Genomic DNA, 15,375 nt, shown 5'->3' with positions numbered 1-15,375 from the left:
GTGGGGCTCCCCAGAAGACGGTGGGTTCCCTGGGAAACTTCCCTGTTTGACTTTTTCTGAGATGGTAGGACCCTCCAGGAAGTCCCTGGGTGTGGAGTCCCCAGGTCCTGCCAGAGAACCCAGCGACGGGGTGGAAGGCCGCGTGCGGCCTGTTCTGAGTACCCAGGGTGGGCACCGCCCCGCACAGTGCCTGGCCAGGCTGGGATAAGGAGTGTCAAGAGGTTCAGACCCCCAAGTATATCCTCTCTCTGTCCCCCATTCAGGGCCTCCCAAGGTCTGGGCTCATCTCTGCAGGATAGTAAGATAAATCTTAATAGATCCCGCCCCCTCTTCCTAGTGTTTATATCCAGAGACCTTCAAGTTAAAATCGAATATCCTCCCGTGTCAGAGCCAACCCCAGCACTGAGACAGTTGGCAAAGAAACAAACCACATGTAGAGTGATGACTTACATCTAAGACATGCCTTACAAGCTGGCGCACGTGTCTCCCATGTGAAACACCTACAAACTAAGTTATCCTCGTGTGTGGTACGTGGTATCTCCTCGTGGTTTGATTTGCACTTCCCGGATGACTAGGGATATGGAACACCTTTTCTCATGTGCTTGTTGGCCAACTGTATGTCTTCTTCGGAGAACGATCTCCTCAGAGCCTTTGCCCACTTTGAATGAGGTTGTCTTTTTATTGCTGAGTTGTAACAATTCTCCCTTATGAAGTCCCTTATCTGCTGCATGATTTGCAAATATTTCCCCATCCTTCAAGTTATCTTTTCACTTTCCTGGTGGTGTCCTTTGGTGCACAAAAGTTTTTCATTCTGTTGATATCCAATTTGTGTGTTTTTTCCCTTTGTTACTTGTGCTTTTTGGTGTCATATTTAAAAATCCATTGACTAGCCCAAGATCATGAAAATTTACTCCTATGTTTTCTTCTACGAGTTTTATCGTTTTAATTCTCACATTTCCAACTATGATCCTTTTTTTCCTGTACATGGTGCGAGTTAGAAGTCCACTTCATTCTTCCACATGTGGATGTCCAGTCGTTCCAGCACCATGTGCTGAGGAGACCGATCTTCCCTCATTGAATTGTCTCAGCACTCTTATGGAAAATCAGTTGACCATAATGTAAGGCTTTATTCTCAGTTCGATCCCATGGATCTACGTGTCTACCCTTAGGCCAGTACCACAGTCTTAATTACTGTAGTTCTGCCGTAGCTGAACACGTTTTGAACAATGCACAGGGAGGGCTGGCTCGCGGAGGGCAAGGCGGAGGCCCTGCGGTTCTGCGGGCGTCTCAGGATGTGGTGGGCGTGTCCTGAGCGGCTCCCAGGGCTGAGGGGCTTCGTTGTCTGCTCTGCTCCCCCACAGCTGCCTGCCTAGGTTCCACTGGGTGTGGCCCTCCAAGCTCCAGGCTGGCGTTGGAAGGACCCCTGGGCATCTAAAGTCCCCAAAAAAGGGACCCTCCCCACTGAACCCTGAACTGTAAAATCGGGAAGCTGCAGAGTGAGCCTATGGTCTATGCAAATCACATGCTAACGACATGAAAATGAACCCGCTGCGCCGAGGTCAGGCCCCGGCCCCTCGGAGGAGGCGACCCGGCTGGGAGCAGGGTGGCGGTCCTGGCCACGCCCCGCCACGCCCTCCCACATCCTGGCCAGGCCTTCCGCCCCCAACACCCGGAGGCTCCGAGGTGGTCCCACCCACCCACGCCCTGCGGCCCGCCTCCCCCGGCCGGCGGCTCCAGGCCGGGCCCCGCGGGAGGGACCGGCCGCCGGAAGCCGCGCTTGGCTGGAGCGGAGCTGTCGGTGCGCCGGGCCCGTGCGAGCCGGGAAGCGGGCTCCCGGGCCCCCCACGGCCCCCAAGGCGCCCCCCGCCGGGGTCTCCGTCCGCGCGGGGCAGACCCGCCCGCTCTGGGCCTCCCGGGCCCCTTCCCGCCTGTCGAGGGTGAGGATCTGGAAAAGCCTTTTTGTCCCGGGTCTTGGGCTCCCACAGCCCTGGGTGGCTGGGGACTCCCTTCCCGAGGGGGGTCTCTCCAAAGCCACTCCTCGCCCTCTGCGGCAGGGGATATTACGGGGCGGGCAGCCCCGAGGCCTGGCCTGAACTGACCTGGACGCCCGAAACCCCACCCGGAGCGGCTCCGTCCAGCCGAGGGTGGGAAGCCCAGAGGAAACTAGATCCCGAGGGCAGGGACACGGCCCGGGGTGAGGAGAGGTCGTGGGTTTCTCTTGCCCATCCCATCTCCCTGCAGGCTGTGGTCAGCCGGCCCCTGTGGGAAAAGTGGGGCACTTTCGGGGGCCGAGAAGGGACAGGGGGACTTGCCCCAGTTCGCCAATCTCTGGAATTGCCTCCTTCTTTCCGGGGCCCTCTAGGTGCAGGGGTTTGAGGGCTGGTCAGCCCCAAGTTCAAGCTGCTCTTGGGGCTCTCCGGGCCCAGCGGGGAGCCCCACTGCCGCTGCCGGCGTGTGTCCCGAGCTCCAGGCGCGGCTTCCTCCAGCCTGGCGCGTGTGTGTGGCCTGGTGACGGAGGGGGCCTCCGGGGGCTGCCCATCCTCTCGCGCTCTGGGGCCCGTGGCTCCTGTTTTTCCCCTCACGGTGGGAAGAGAGCAGGGGAGAGGAAGAAAGGAAGAGACCCCTGCGTGAGAGCATCCGCTCACCCCTCTGACCGCGCCGGCAAACTCAGATCGGCAGGGAAGAATTGCGAGGGCCTAGCGAGGCCTCTGATCGGGAGCTCTCAAAACAGCCGGGACGCTGTGTGATGCTGGGAGGATAAGAAATGTCACCTTGGCGTTGTCACCTGGGTGTGAAGCGCTCTCCTCTGGGTAGGGGAGCCGGGGTGTCCCTGGAGGCTGAGTGGGCAGCTGCCTGGAAAGCGGCTCCCCTCCTGTGTCAGGAGGTACGAGTGAGGTTATCTTCAGCCACATCTCCCTGGTCCCGACCACGTGGCAGGTGGCGATGGTGACACATGGTTCCCAGTACAAAGGCAAGATCACCTCGCTGCTGGGGCAGAGGCAAAGCCAGAGTCCCCAGCCCCGTCTCGTCTCTGCTCTGTTCCAGTCTTCTGGAATGGATGTGTCTGCCAGAAAGCCAGGTCGCCCTTGGTCCTGGACTTGCCTGCCTTCTGGGGAACACAGGTGGGTCACATTCATATTATTTTTGGGGCTCTGCCAGAGGCTGGGTGGGAGTTCATGAACAGATCCTCACTTAGGGTGTAAAAGGGGGGGCTAGGGGCGGGGGGGCACACGATAAACAAAGGATCGCACCGCTCCAGTGCAGTATGAAAACCACTATTAGGGAGAGAAAACGGGAAGGCATCTATCCCAGCCGGGGGTGGGGGTCAGGGTAGCTTCCTAGGGGTGCCGCCAGGGCTGAATCTTTAAGGAAGAAGCAGACTTCTTTCAGGCCAAGGACTGCAGAGGAACCACCGCTGTAGCCAAGCTGGTGGTGGTGGGGGGGGGGGGGGCGGGCAGCTTGCTGGGCAAGGGGGCTGGGCTTAAGAGGTTCGTGTGTGGCCTGGGAGTTGCTGGGGGTGTGGGAGGGGAAGGCCCTCTCCTCCCCAGGAAGACTGGATCTGTCAGGAAGCTCCCAGGAGGACGCCAGGGGTCCCCAGAACTGGGCGGCTGCCAGCAACAAGCGGGCAGAGGTGCTTAGCGGTTTCTAGACTCTGATTGTCCCGGGAGCCCCTGGGAGGAGGGGCTGTGAAGAGCCGGCCACGCTGAAAGTTTCGGGAGGGAAGGTGGGTGCGGAGTGAAAGGCAGAACCCTGGGCAAAAGTCCCCAAAGGTACTGCCCAGAGAAGTGGCTGCTGAGCAGGGTGCCAAAAAGACCTCTCCATGGAGGGGCAGGGCAAGAATGAAGGAGAAGAGACAAGGGCCATGAGGGGGGACTGGTGGCCGGGGTCCAGCCACCAAGACCCCTCCTGTCTTTTCTCCAGCCTCCCCTCCTCCCTGCCACCTCTTGGTCAGTGACAGTGTGCTGCCGCCCTGAAGGGGGACAGGCAGGGCCCTGGAGCTTGGGAGTGCCAGGCCGGCAGGGAGGGCAGGGCAGGAGGGGCGAGGGCTGCAGAGGAAGGCTGGTGGCCCTTCCGGGAGGAAGACTGGAAGATGGCAGGTCACAGAAGGGTGAGGGGCCAGGATGTGTCCGGGAGGAGGGGTGAGCTACGGAGGAGCGTGTGGAGACTGACATTCAGGTCACTGTAGAGAGGATCAAGTGGCATTGGTGGCCTTTCCATTTGCTGAGGGAACAGAAATCGTGGAAGGGACGAGAGCCAGCTTGCTGGAGGGGCCGTAGCGGAGGCTTCCCCAGCCTGAAGCTGGGCTGAGGGGGTCTCTAGGGCTGGTGTCATTGGCAGGAGCCAGGAGGCCAGGAGGTGCTTCTGGCCCACACAAGGCCATGCGCGAGCACACACACCCCCACACCCTGAGGCTGGGGTGAAGGGGTCGCTCACCTTGGCAGGGCTGTGCCCTGAGAAGGAACTGGAGCATGGAAAGGAGTCATTTTAGGGTGGGTCCCACTGAGGTGCCATTTTACAGCTGCTGGGCCTGGGGGACAGGCATGGGCTGGCAGGAAGTTGGGGGGGGGTCATATTTCTCAGAGTTTTACTGGGTTTCCATGGATTCTCCCTGGACCTGGGGCAAAAAGGAGGGAGGCTGTGGGAACAGTCGCTCAAGGGAGCCTGGCTTCATGGCGGCAGAGGTTGCTCCCACGGCCTGCTGAACCTGGAGCCCTGTGTGCAGGTGAAGTCAGAGGGCGCAGAGGAGAGCCAGCCTGCGGCAAGGGGGCTGGAGAGGGCTCTGCCTCGGGGGAGGGGACTTGAACTTCTAGGTCTGGTTATGGCGGCCTCTGTGATGAGGGGGAGTGGCCTGGTGGTGGCAAGGAGCTAAGACAGTACTGAGCTAAAGATGCGAGGGGGGCCTGCTCCCTGAGGTCCTCCGGGAGCATTGGATGGCAGCTAGTGCCTCTAGAGGGTACCCCTCTTCTTCCTAGTCCCTCTCCCTCCAAGGTCTCAGTCCCATTTCCCCCTCAGTCCTAGACAATTCCATTCAACCTTTGGAGGCTTTAAAACACTCCGACACAAAGTTCTTTTGATATGTAGCCAGCTGTGCACTTTCTTCTCTTTCCCAATCCCTGGAAAGAAGAAGGTTTCTCCTGTTTTGTGTGCTTTCCCAAGCCCATTCCTCTGCTTCCTCAGGGGAACGCCCTGGAGATACGAAGGATTACTCCCATATCACGTCCTGTATCCATATGATTACTTCCATATCATGTCCCTTTCAAGACTCTAACCTGATGAGACGATGCTTTAAAGTGTGCCTTTATTTCCCATGAGACATCTAAGGCGGAGAGAGAAAAGGGGCAAAACCTGGCAGGGGAAAATAACATTTTGGCTATCATTCTAACCCCCTGGAAAGAACAGGAAGCTTAAAATCTTGTGGAATAAAGAAGTTAGGAGTAGATATTAATGATGACTATTGAGCATTTACTTTTACACCAGGCATTGTGCTAAACTACCTATGTCGTCTGAAACCTTAACGCCAATTCTGTGACCTAGGTCTTGTCCCATTTTACAAACAAGGAACCGCACTTTAAAGAGATTGACAGGTCCAGGATTCAAATGAGTCGGAGCCCTCAGAAGAGCACTTGTGTTTGCACTGAATTAAATCTAATCCCAACAACCAGCCTCCTGTGCCCAGACGACCCCTCTCAGGAAGGGAGTGGTCAGAAGGAAAAATTAACCAGACATCTTCATGTAAACCGAATCCTACATGTGTTGTAAATGATCTCCACTTCTTATCCAAGGGACAGTCACAAGGGTCCCAAAAAGAGCCACTTTTAGGAACTTTCTCACCAAATAATGGGAAGCTTCTGGTCGGAATAGAAAGGACCCTCTTCAGGTCTCTGTCCCATTGGATAGGAAACTGGGGTTATCTCACCGAAGTGTTGTGTTTTGTTTTTGTACGTGTCTGAATAAAAATGACAGTTAAAAAAAAAAAAAAGATGCGAGGGGGGGATGTGTCTGTCTGTGTATGCAGCATGTGTGTGCGTGCATCTGTATGCCTTTGGGCTTCCCTGTGTGTGCCTATGTAAGTGCATGTCTACATATGTGCATGTGTGAGCGTATGTCTTGAAATGTGTCTACCTGTGAGTGTGTATGCATTTGTGAGTGTGTGCGTGTGTGTGCGTCTGTGTGATGTGTATGGGGACACTCGGAGAAGCCCTTGCAGATGGCAGGTCGTTACTCAGCGTGAACGTGGAACTGGGTTCTTGGCCGTGGCTCTGTAGCAGGAGCGCTGTGGGGCGCTTTCGGAGCGCTGCCGATGAGACCCCTGCCTTCTCTCGGGAAACTGCTTGTCTGGGCCCTTGTGAAGCCGCCCTGGGTTCATTCCCTGGCTGCGCCCGGCACCAGCTTGCTCACCTTGACCTTTACAGGAGCACTGGCAGTGAACTTTGCTGTCAGCGTGGCATTGCCAAAGTGTGTGTGTGCTGGAAAGCCAGCTTCTTAAGGAACTGTGCTGGCCCTAGAGACTTGCTCCCTTCTACAAGCGGTTCCTGGGTGCCTGCTCTGTGTGTGGCCCAAGGCCCGGCCAGGAAACCCCCACTGCTGCCACCAAGCAATGTTAGACTGGAAAGAATTCCACTCAGCTGCTTTGTCCCACTGATCCCTCACTTGCCTGCCCCTCCTGCCAGGCTGGCCCTGGAAAATGGGTGAAAGGAGGTGCCAAGGCCAACGCGTGGGCCTCTGGCCACCTCCCAGAATGGGTGGTGCTCCTCCAGTACCTGGTGCTGAGACAAGAGCAAAGGACGGTTTCAGCCGCCCAGGAAGGGTGGCAGGTGAGCCGGGGGAGTGCTGGCAGCTTCACCCCCTCCCCTCCCCAGGTGGCCCAGGCCCTGGTAGCAGTGGTGGCAAGGCTGTGGGGCGAGGCTGTCGCAGCACTCCCAGCAGAGGATGCCCCGGGCCCTGGAACGCGCCGAGGGCTGCTGGGCCTGGGTTGTCCTGCTGGCCTCCGTGGTGGCCCAGGGCCTCACCCTGGGCTTCCCCACGTGCCTTGGCATCTTCTTCACTGAGCTGCAGCATGAGTTCCGGGCCAGCAACAGCGAGACCTCCTGGTTCCCCTCCATCCTGACAGCCATGCTCCACGCTGGCGGTAAGCAGCCTGTGGGGGCCCGGGAGCGGGGGAGGGGAGAGGGGCAGTGGGGGAAAGCCATGACCTCCCTGGCCTCCTGGGTCCCCCTCTCCGCAGCCACAGGCTTTGCCTGTCCAGGTGAATTCTTAAGATTTCACCTGATTTCGTGGGGCCCACTCCCCTGACTGGAATCCCGCCTGGCTGGGCTGGAATCCCGCAGGGCTGGGCTGGGCTTTGGCGGGCAAAGGCAGGGAGGAGCCTAAGATACACAGCCAGTCCTCTCGGGGGCCCCTGAAGGATGGATCCAGACTCGAGGAGTAGGAGGAGGAGGAGGAGGAGGAGGAGAAGCCTGGGGTGCAGCTGGGAGATTGCCCTGAACCTCGGTTTCTACCCTGCCCTGTGGGAGTAGCGCCCAGCATCCTGCCTACCTCCCGCATGTTATCGTAGGGAAGAGCACATGACACTCAGCAGTGCTCAGAGTGGAAACCTAAGCGGCGTGAATGCTTCATACTCTGGAGACCTTCACGGGCTTCAGGACGGGGAGCGGGCTCTTTGAAGACACCAAGAGCAAGATGGGGACAGGGCAAGAGCCCTGTCTCTCACCAAGAAGCAGAGGGGAAGGGCTGGGAGAAGGAGGGAAGGGAGCTCCCTCGTTTCCTGGTTGGCTCCTCCCTGACTGACCGCCCCACCCTGACCCCAGCGGAGGGGAAGGCCAGGGGCCGCCCAGGAGGGTTCTCCACCGTAGCCTTGGGCTCAGTTCTGAGGGCTCTTCAAGGAGATGCCACAGACCGCAGCCTTGGGGGGGGGGGGGGGGGGCGGGGCCTGGCCAACTGGAATGGGGTCTGATGAGCCGCAGGGTCCCCCCACGTGGGGGTGTGCTTGTCCTATCTGTCCTCCTCCCCAGCCCACCTCCTGCTGCTCCCTCCACCTGGCACCAGAAGCCTGCTTGTTCTTCCAGTTCCTCCCTGGCAGCTGGAAAGGAGGTCATACCTTTGCTGGAAGGACTGTTCAATCTGTCACTCAGGGCATGGGCTCAGGGTAAGGGGAAAGGCCAGGCCTGACCCAGACCTCATGACTCCTTCACCTGCAAGCCTGGTGCAGGTGTGGGAACCGCAGAGGGTTCCTGCCACCTGGTCAGAAGGGCGTCGGGGCCAGGCTCTGGGAGCCGGGCACCCAGTGGGAACCCCGACTCCCTAGCCAGCTTTAGACTCGCTGTCCCCTAGCAGGCTCTCCAACATTTCGGTTGGCTTGTGACCCGTCTTGTCTGTCTCACGCACATCCACACCTTTAGCCCATGCTCACTCAGAGTGTGATAGAAATCGTAGATGTGAAAGGCTCATCAATCCTAAATGTACCCTGCTCCTACACATTTTGAGGAAAGCAAGCGAGCACAAAGTCCAAGGCCTGTCCAAGGCTGCAGAGTGAGTTCAGGGCAGAAGCAGCGCCCCTGCCAAAGAAATACCCAGTGCCCCAACATGGCACCCTCAGCTGAGTTGGCACATGTCCCAGCCCCGCCCTTAACCCATGACTCAGGGCTTTTCCCAATATCACCTTTCCTAAGCCGGGTCAAAGCCTGGCAGTGGGGAGATGTGTGGGGTGGAGGTCATGTCCTCTTCAGAGAGTTCCCCGCCCCCCCGCAGCTGCCTCTGCCGGGCTGCCTCTGAGGATGCGCTGCTCCCTGTCTCTTCACTCCCAAATTCATACCGGCTCGCACCCTAACACGCCCTCTCCACCCCAAACGCCTGCGGTGCACCCACACCCAGGCCTTGTGTTCGCCCTCGCTCTCTCGAAACTCCATTACGTGTCTCTGGGGGCAGGGCACTCAGTGAATGGGACCTTGCAAAGTGTCAAGCAGCCGGCTAGGACTGGCTCCTTTCTACCCCTCCGGGCCTGGGCCGGAAGAAAGCCACTCGGGGTGGGGTGGGGGTGGGGTGGAGGAAAACTGGCCCTTCTCCAGACAGAAGCCAGACATCTGGGTACAAGACTGGTGGGGGCTGGAGGTGGTGGGGGCAGGGAGAAGGGACCCCACACCATCTTTGGAGGCGAGGGGCTGCAGAGTGGCCCGGGGCCCCAGCTGCCCACCCTGGACGGGTGGGAGGTTGGAGGGAGGGCTGTGGCCAGTCTTCTTGAGGATGGGGTAGGAGCAGGGGCCGGGGGTGCTCCCACGACTTAGAGGCCCAGGATCCCTACCCTCTGAGAAAGACCCCCAGTGAGGAGCACTCAGCTGGGTCATGAGCCAGTCCTGTTTCACCCGGCTGGCAGCAGCCGCAGGTCATTGCAGCAGAGTCCTTGGTCTGCACCTCCGGGGACCCTGGTCTGGGTCAAACTGACCGCTGGCGGCACCTCACCGCACCCCTGGTCAGCCATCTCCCAGCCTGATCCCTCATTCCGTGGTGGAGGACACTAAGCCAGGGAGGGACAGCCTTGCCCAGGCCACGTGGCCAGTCTGCGGCAGAGCGGGTTTCAGGACCCAGACCTGCGGGCTCCAGGCCTGATGCCCTCTTACGCTCCTGGCCGGGTCCTGCTGGAACCCCCACCCAGCTTCACTCAGCCCCTCCCTCCAGACCCGCTCAGCCAGCTGCCCCCTGCTGGCTGGCTTCTCATCCCTGCCCCTCCCGCCTCTACCCCACAGGACCCCTGTGCAGCGTTCTGGTGGGGCGCTTTGGCTGCCGAGTGACAGTGATGTTTGGGGGCGTGCTGGCCAGCCTGGGCATGGTGGCCAGTTGCTTCTGCCGCAGCCTCGTCCAGCTGTACGTCGCAGCAGGATTCTTTACAGGTGATTGCCACTCCCTTGGGAGAATTACCGGGCACCCGCCCTGGAGTGCCAGACTCAAGGGAGCAGGACAGGCGAAGCTCCCAGCCTCTGTCTGGGGTTGCGTGCATGAGGGAGCCCGTGAGAGAGAGGGATGATGAACAGATGAATGAGAAGGATTATATCTGATCGTGACAAGTGCATGAGAAGATAGGGCCGCTGATGTGATAGTGTCTTAGCTGAGGGTGAAGGCGGGCAGAGAGGAAACAAGCACAAGAGTAGACTATCTAGAACACCCAATGTAAAGATACGCAGGGTTGGGGGAGGGCACTGCTTTCAACAAGGCGAGCAGAGAAGGTGCCATCGGGCAGAGACCTAGTGGAGGAAGTCTGCCAGCAGGCTCTGTGCGGAAGGGCATTCCCGGCAGAGGGAACAGCCCGTGCAAAGACCCTGAGGTGTCGAGGAGCAGTGCGGTGGCTGGTAGGGTGCAGGGGCCAGGCTGGACGGAGGCCCAGTTGTTGTGAGATGAGAAGCCATTTCAAGGGTTTGGAGAAGTGACACAGAAGTAGGAGAACCAAGAAGGTGAGGTTTCTCGAGAAAGGGAATGAAGCAAGTTCGAGAGGGAGTGATTAACCAATGGTGTCAAGCCATTGATGGATCAATGGACAGGGACCCGACCCTTTGGATTTGGCAATGTAGAGGTTGGAGACCTGGGTAAGGGCAATTCTGGAGCAGAGGCAGGGGTAAAGGTCTGACTGGAACAGTTTATTTTTTTTAAAAAGATTTTACTTATTTTTTTCCTAGAGAGAGGGAGAGAAACATCAACGTGTGGTTGCCTCTTGCACGCCCACTACTGGGGACCTGGCCTGCAACCCAGGCCTGTGCCCTGACTGGGAATCAATCCTATGACCCTTTGGTTCGCAGGCCAGTGCTCAATCCACTGAGCCACACCAGCCAGGTGATTGGAACAGTTTCCAAAGAGAACAGGAGGAGAGAGATTTGATTCATCTGAGATGTTAAACATTTTCAAGAAATTTCAGTGTAAGGGGAGCACAGCAACAGGGCGGGATGCAGGAGAGGCCGTGGGATCAAGAGAGGGCTTTGCTTTGTTTTTAATGAGAGAACTAACAGTGAAGGAGAATGATCTAGAAAAGAGTAAATGGATGATGCAAGAGGGGGAGATGGCCGGAGGGAGATGCCTTTGCGTGGACAAGGCGCAGGGCTGGCCTGGACTGGGAATGCAGACAGTCCATCGCCACAGGCAGGAAGGCAGGCTGTCAGCTGGGAGTGAGGGGTGAGGCGTGGAGGTAAAGAGGAGGAGCGCCCAGGGTGCATCCCGGAGGAAGGAGAGTGAATGGACGAGGCACATGTACGGGCATCCCGAGCAACCCAGGGCCCCCCCCCGAGGCCGCGGGTCACGGGTGGTTGTGTGCCTTCCCTCTAGAATGTTCGGCTGTGCCAGGGCAGGCAGAGTGGGCGGGGAGGTGGCATCTGAGCTGAGGCAGGAGAAGTATGTTCCTGGCAGAGGGAACCGAAACAGCAAACATCCCGAGGTAGGAAGCAGCTTGGTGTCCAGAGGAAAGGAAAGAAGCTGATGTGGCTGCATCGTGGTGAGTGACAGGGAGAGTGGCCTGAGACGGCAACCAAGAGGTGGCCAGGGGCCAGGCCGTGCGGAGCCTTCCAGAGCATAGTAAACGCTTTCTTTCTAGGTGGGACGGGAAGTCTGTGGAAGGTGGTAAGCAGGGGAGAGACTCAGCTTAAGTTTTTGAAGCTCGCCCGGGAGCTGTGCCGAGGGGACAGGCGTGCCCCTGGCAGCCGTGGGATGGCCGATCTGAGGGTCAGGGGTGCTTCTAGGGAGGGGCAAGGCAGGTCCCGCCTACTCAAGTCCCTGGGGGCAGGGGGAGGGTCTGGGCTGAAAGGGAAGGCGCCCAGATGTGGGACAGGACCCTGTGATCCCCACTGTGGGTGCAGCGGGAGGCCCAAGAACACCCTCGAGCTGACCTCCCCTCTTCCACCACAGGCCTGGGCTTGTGTTTCAGCTTCCAGTCCACCATCACCGTGTTGGGCTGCTATTTCACCCGCCGGCTGGCGCTGGCCAACGCGCTGGCCTCCGTGGGCGTCTCCCTGGGCATCACACTCTGGCCGCTGCTCGCCCGCTACCTCCTGGAGGACCTGGGCTGGAGGGGCACCTTCCTCATCTTCGGTGGTGTGTTTCTCCACTGCTGTGTCTGCGGGGCCATCCTGAGGCCAGTGGCCCCCAGCGTGGCTCTCGAAACCAGAAAAGGCCCTTCTCCACCTTCCAAGACACCTGCTCCTGGCTGCCTGGCAGCATGTGGCCAGGCCGTCCTGCACTACCTGGCCTTCGACATCCTGTGGCACAACGCAGGCTACCGAGTGTTCACGCTGGGGGTCACGTGGATGATCCTTGGTTTCCCGCTGCCACATGTCTTCCTGGTGCCCTATGCCATGCGGCATGGGGTGGATGAGCACAGAGCAGCCCTGCTCATCTCCATCATCGGCTTTAGCAACATTTTCCTGCGGCCCATGGCTGGGCTGGTGGCGGGGCAGAAGAACTTCGCCAGCTACCGCAAGTACCTGTTCACCCTAGCAGTCCTGCTCAACGGGCTCACCAACCTGGTGTGCACGGTGTCGGCCGACTTCCGAGTGCTGGTGGGCTACTGTCTGGTGTACAGCGTGTCCATGAGCGTAGTTGGCGCCCTCTTCTTCCAGGTCCTCATGGACATTGTCCCCATGGGCCGGTTCTCCAGGGCCCTGGGCCTCTGCACCATCCTGGAGAGCATCTCCATCCTAGTCTCCCCCCCTATGGCTGGTGAGGCCCGGGAGGGGCTGCGGGGGTGGGGGTGGGGGAGGGAGGACTGCTGGGGGTTGGGGGTGCAGCCTGGGAGAGCAGGGTAAAGGGGTGAGGCAAAGGGAACAGTCTGGATGGATTTGGACCCTGTCCAGCACCCCAGGCGCAGGGACTTGGAGTCTGTGATTTCCCCAAGAGCCCCAAGGGACTGGCTCCATCCTATTCCCTAGCTGGCACTCAGAGATTAAACAGTTAAAAGTAGGGGTTTGCTTATTAGGCACCTGAGTCTGTCTTTCTCTCTGTACCTCTGTTTTCTTGTCAGCAAAGTGAGGAAGATAACAGAGCCTACCAGGCAGGTTTGTTGTAAGGGTCACAGGTTATACAGGAAAGAGCTTAGCTGGGGAGCTGGTAGAAGGTCCTATGCCCAGATTTACTGTGATTAACGTCCTGCTTCTCCTGCTTCCTGCCTGTGGGACCCTGCCAAGTCATTTGCCTTCTGTGAGCCACAATGTCATCTGCAAAATGCAGAAAAGAACAGCTACCACAACCATTGCAATATGGACCTGTGCCGGTCACAGGGTGTGCATGACAGGGTCCCGAGACATCCCTTCTGGTGGAAGCACTGGGAATTAAAAGCAAAGGGATATATTTGTGGTCACAATGGCAATCTGTGCCCAGAGGGAAACGCACAGATATGGAAGCAGAGCCCAGTGAGAGGGCTCGCTGAGCAGCTGACAGCGTGCCATTCAGAGCAGAAGGGAAGGTTTGTGAAGCCTTTGGTGCCAGGAGGGGCAGTCTACAGACAACACATGGCTGCGGTTATTACGGAAGATGATGGGTCTCTTCCCTCCCCCGCCCCCCCAGTGTGGAGTTGGAAGGCCCAAGGGATTTCCCCAAGCCAGCAAGTAGAGAGAGCTCTCTGGAAGGAGGTATTAGGGAAGGGGGAGAGGATAGCGCATGGCCAAGCAGATGTCCCAGACTACACTGGTCCTTGTCCTCGCAGCTTCCTGCCACCAGGGTAAAAGAGGCATGCCCCTAAGTGCTCTTCGGCCCAGGGACTCTTCCTGGCCTGGGCCAGAGGAGGTTAGTGTTTCATCTCCCCCTTTCATTTAACATCTATTTATCGAGTGCCTACTAGGTGCCAGCCACAATTCCTGGGACTGGGGATAAAACAGAGATAAAAAGAGCGGGGGGCAAAAGTCCCCGCTCTTGTGGAGCACAGTTTGGTGCAGGGCTGGTAGCCCTGGGCAGTAGCCTAACTTGCTCTCTCTTTCAGGGTTTCTCCTGGACAATACTGACAATAACTTCAGCTACGTTTTCTACATGTCAAGCTTCTTCCTCATCTCGGCCGCCCTCTTCATGGGTGGCGGCTTCTGCACCCTTTGGAAAAAGGAGAGGCAGGCCCCCCGGGCCACGGGGGAGCCAGCGGTCAGGGAGGCTGCCCCGGAGCGGGCCCACACTGGGGAGGCCACGGACAGTTGTGAGAAGCGGCAGCGGACTGAAATCATGTATGTGACCAGCGTCTGAGCCCCAAGATCACATGTGTGACCAGCGTCTGAGCCCTGAGGTCAGTGAGTGACCGCTGCATCAGCCCAAGAACAGGATATCCAGCTGTTTGACCAGGGGACGTGCCGCCCAGAAAGCCTGAACCAAAGGCCGTCAAGGCTCTGCCCGTCGGGACTCAGCTGGCTGCTGGGGCCTTGGAAGCTGGCCTCTGAAGACTCAGGGTTCCTTCCATGAGTCGGATCCAGGAGCGGGTCCTCCTCCCTTTTCTCCCTTGGGCACCAGGGTTCGTGGGGCCCAGGAAAGTGGGTCTGAGCCCTGCTTGGGTCTGCCAGGCCCGACTCCGCTCAGCTGGCTGCCCGCTGCTGCTGCTACAGCTCACCACACCAGATCATCCTGTCTAGCCAGAGGCCTCCGATGTGAACTCTTTGCCCTTCTCTGACGTCTAGACAATTCCAAAGAGCTCACCTGTCCTAAGCCCTCCTGCCCACTTCCTCCCAGTGACTCAAACCTTGCCCTTAGGGCTGCTCCCAGCACAGGTTGCTGGGCCCCCGACTGATCGGAACCTTGGGAAGAAGGGCCTTGTGAGAGAGAGAGCTTGGCTTGCAGCAGTGGATGGCCAAGCTGAAGAGCTGGCCTGGCTGCAGGGTTTGGACAGGGTAGATGTTGGGCGGAGGACCTGTCCTGGTGTCTGCGCAAAGAATCGGAGGGGAGCACATGACTTGAGTCCGAGAATCGGTCAAGTCTGAGGGGTCCCCTGCACATTCTGCACAGCCTGCTCCAGGGTCTCCTTCCTGCTTTGCGCGCCTCCCCGCCGCCCCCCCCCCCCCCCCCCCCCCCGCCGCCCCGCCACCCCTCTGGTATTTTGGCAGGGAAGGTAAGCACTGGGGTTGAGGAAGCCAGACATTGGACTGACCAGGGAGGATAAGGATTGCTAGGCAGGGCCCCAGGGCCTCGATGGAAATAGAGCTGCTTTTGTAATAGAAGACCTTTTCCCTTCTCCCTGCCTCAGAGGTGTCAGCCCTGGGGCAAGTAGCTGGCTGGGCCAGCTGCCAGTCTGCCCCTGCTCCCCCGCCCGCCTGTGTCCACGGCCTGGAGGTCAGAGCTTCCCCCATCCCCGCAACACACACACACACACACACTCTCTCTCTCTCTCTCTCTCTGTCTCTCCCTGCTGGTGCCCTTCCTTGAGGTCATCCCTAG

At 58.8% G+C, this 15,375-nt stretch overlaps 1 protein-coding gene across 1 annotated transcript; it reads left to right on the top strand.

Moving 5' to 3' along the window:
- Nucleotides 1-1,769: 1,769 nt before the first annotated feature.
- SLC16A5 (solute carrier family 16 member 5) lies at nucleotides 1,770-14,943 on the top strand. The gene is made up of 6 exons (XM_054593257.1): nucleotides 1,770-1,937; nucleotides 2,938-3,122; nucleotides 6,861-7,129; nucleotides 9,741-9,884; nucleotides 11,881-12,690; nucleotides 13,946-14,943. The coding sequence occupies exons 3-6, from the start codon at nucleotides 6,931-6,933 to the stop codon at nucleotides 14,194-14,196; spliced, it is 1,404 nt and encodes a 467-aa protein (XP_054449232.1). The 5' UTR covers nucleotides 1,770-1,937; nucleotides 2,938-3,122; nucleotides 6,861-6,930; the 3' UTR covers nucleotides 14,197-14,943.
- The last annotated feature ends 432 nt before the right edge of the window (nucleotides 14,944-15,375 follow it).

The sequence above is a fragment of the Pteronotus mesoamericanus genome, unplaced genomic scaffold (genome assembly GCF_021234165.1).
Source record: "Pteronotus mesoamericanus isolate MK-2021 breed Mesoamerican mustached bat unplaced genomic scaffold, CSHL_Meso_final scaffold_408, whole genome shotgun sequence".
Classification (NCBI taxonomy): Eukaryota; Metazoa; Chordata; class Mammalia; order Chiroptera; family Mormoopidae; genus Pteronotus; species Pteronotus mesoamericanus.
Note: the sequence above shows the minus strand (reverse complement) of the source record. Positions and strands in the feature narration are given on the sequence as shown.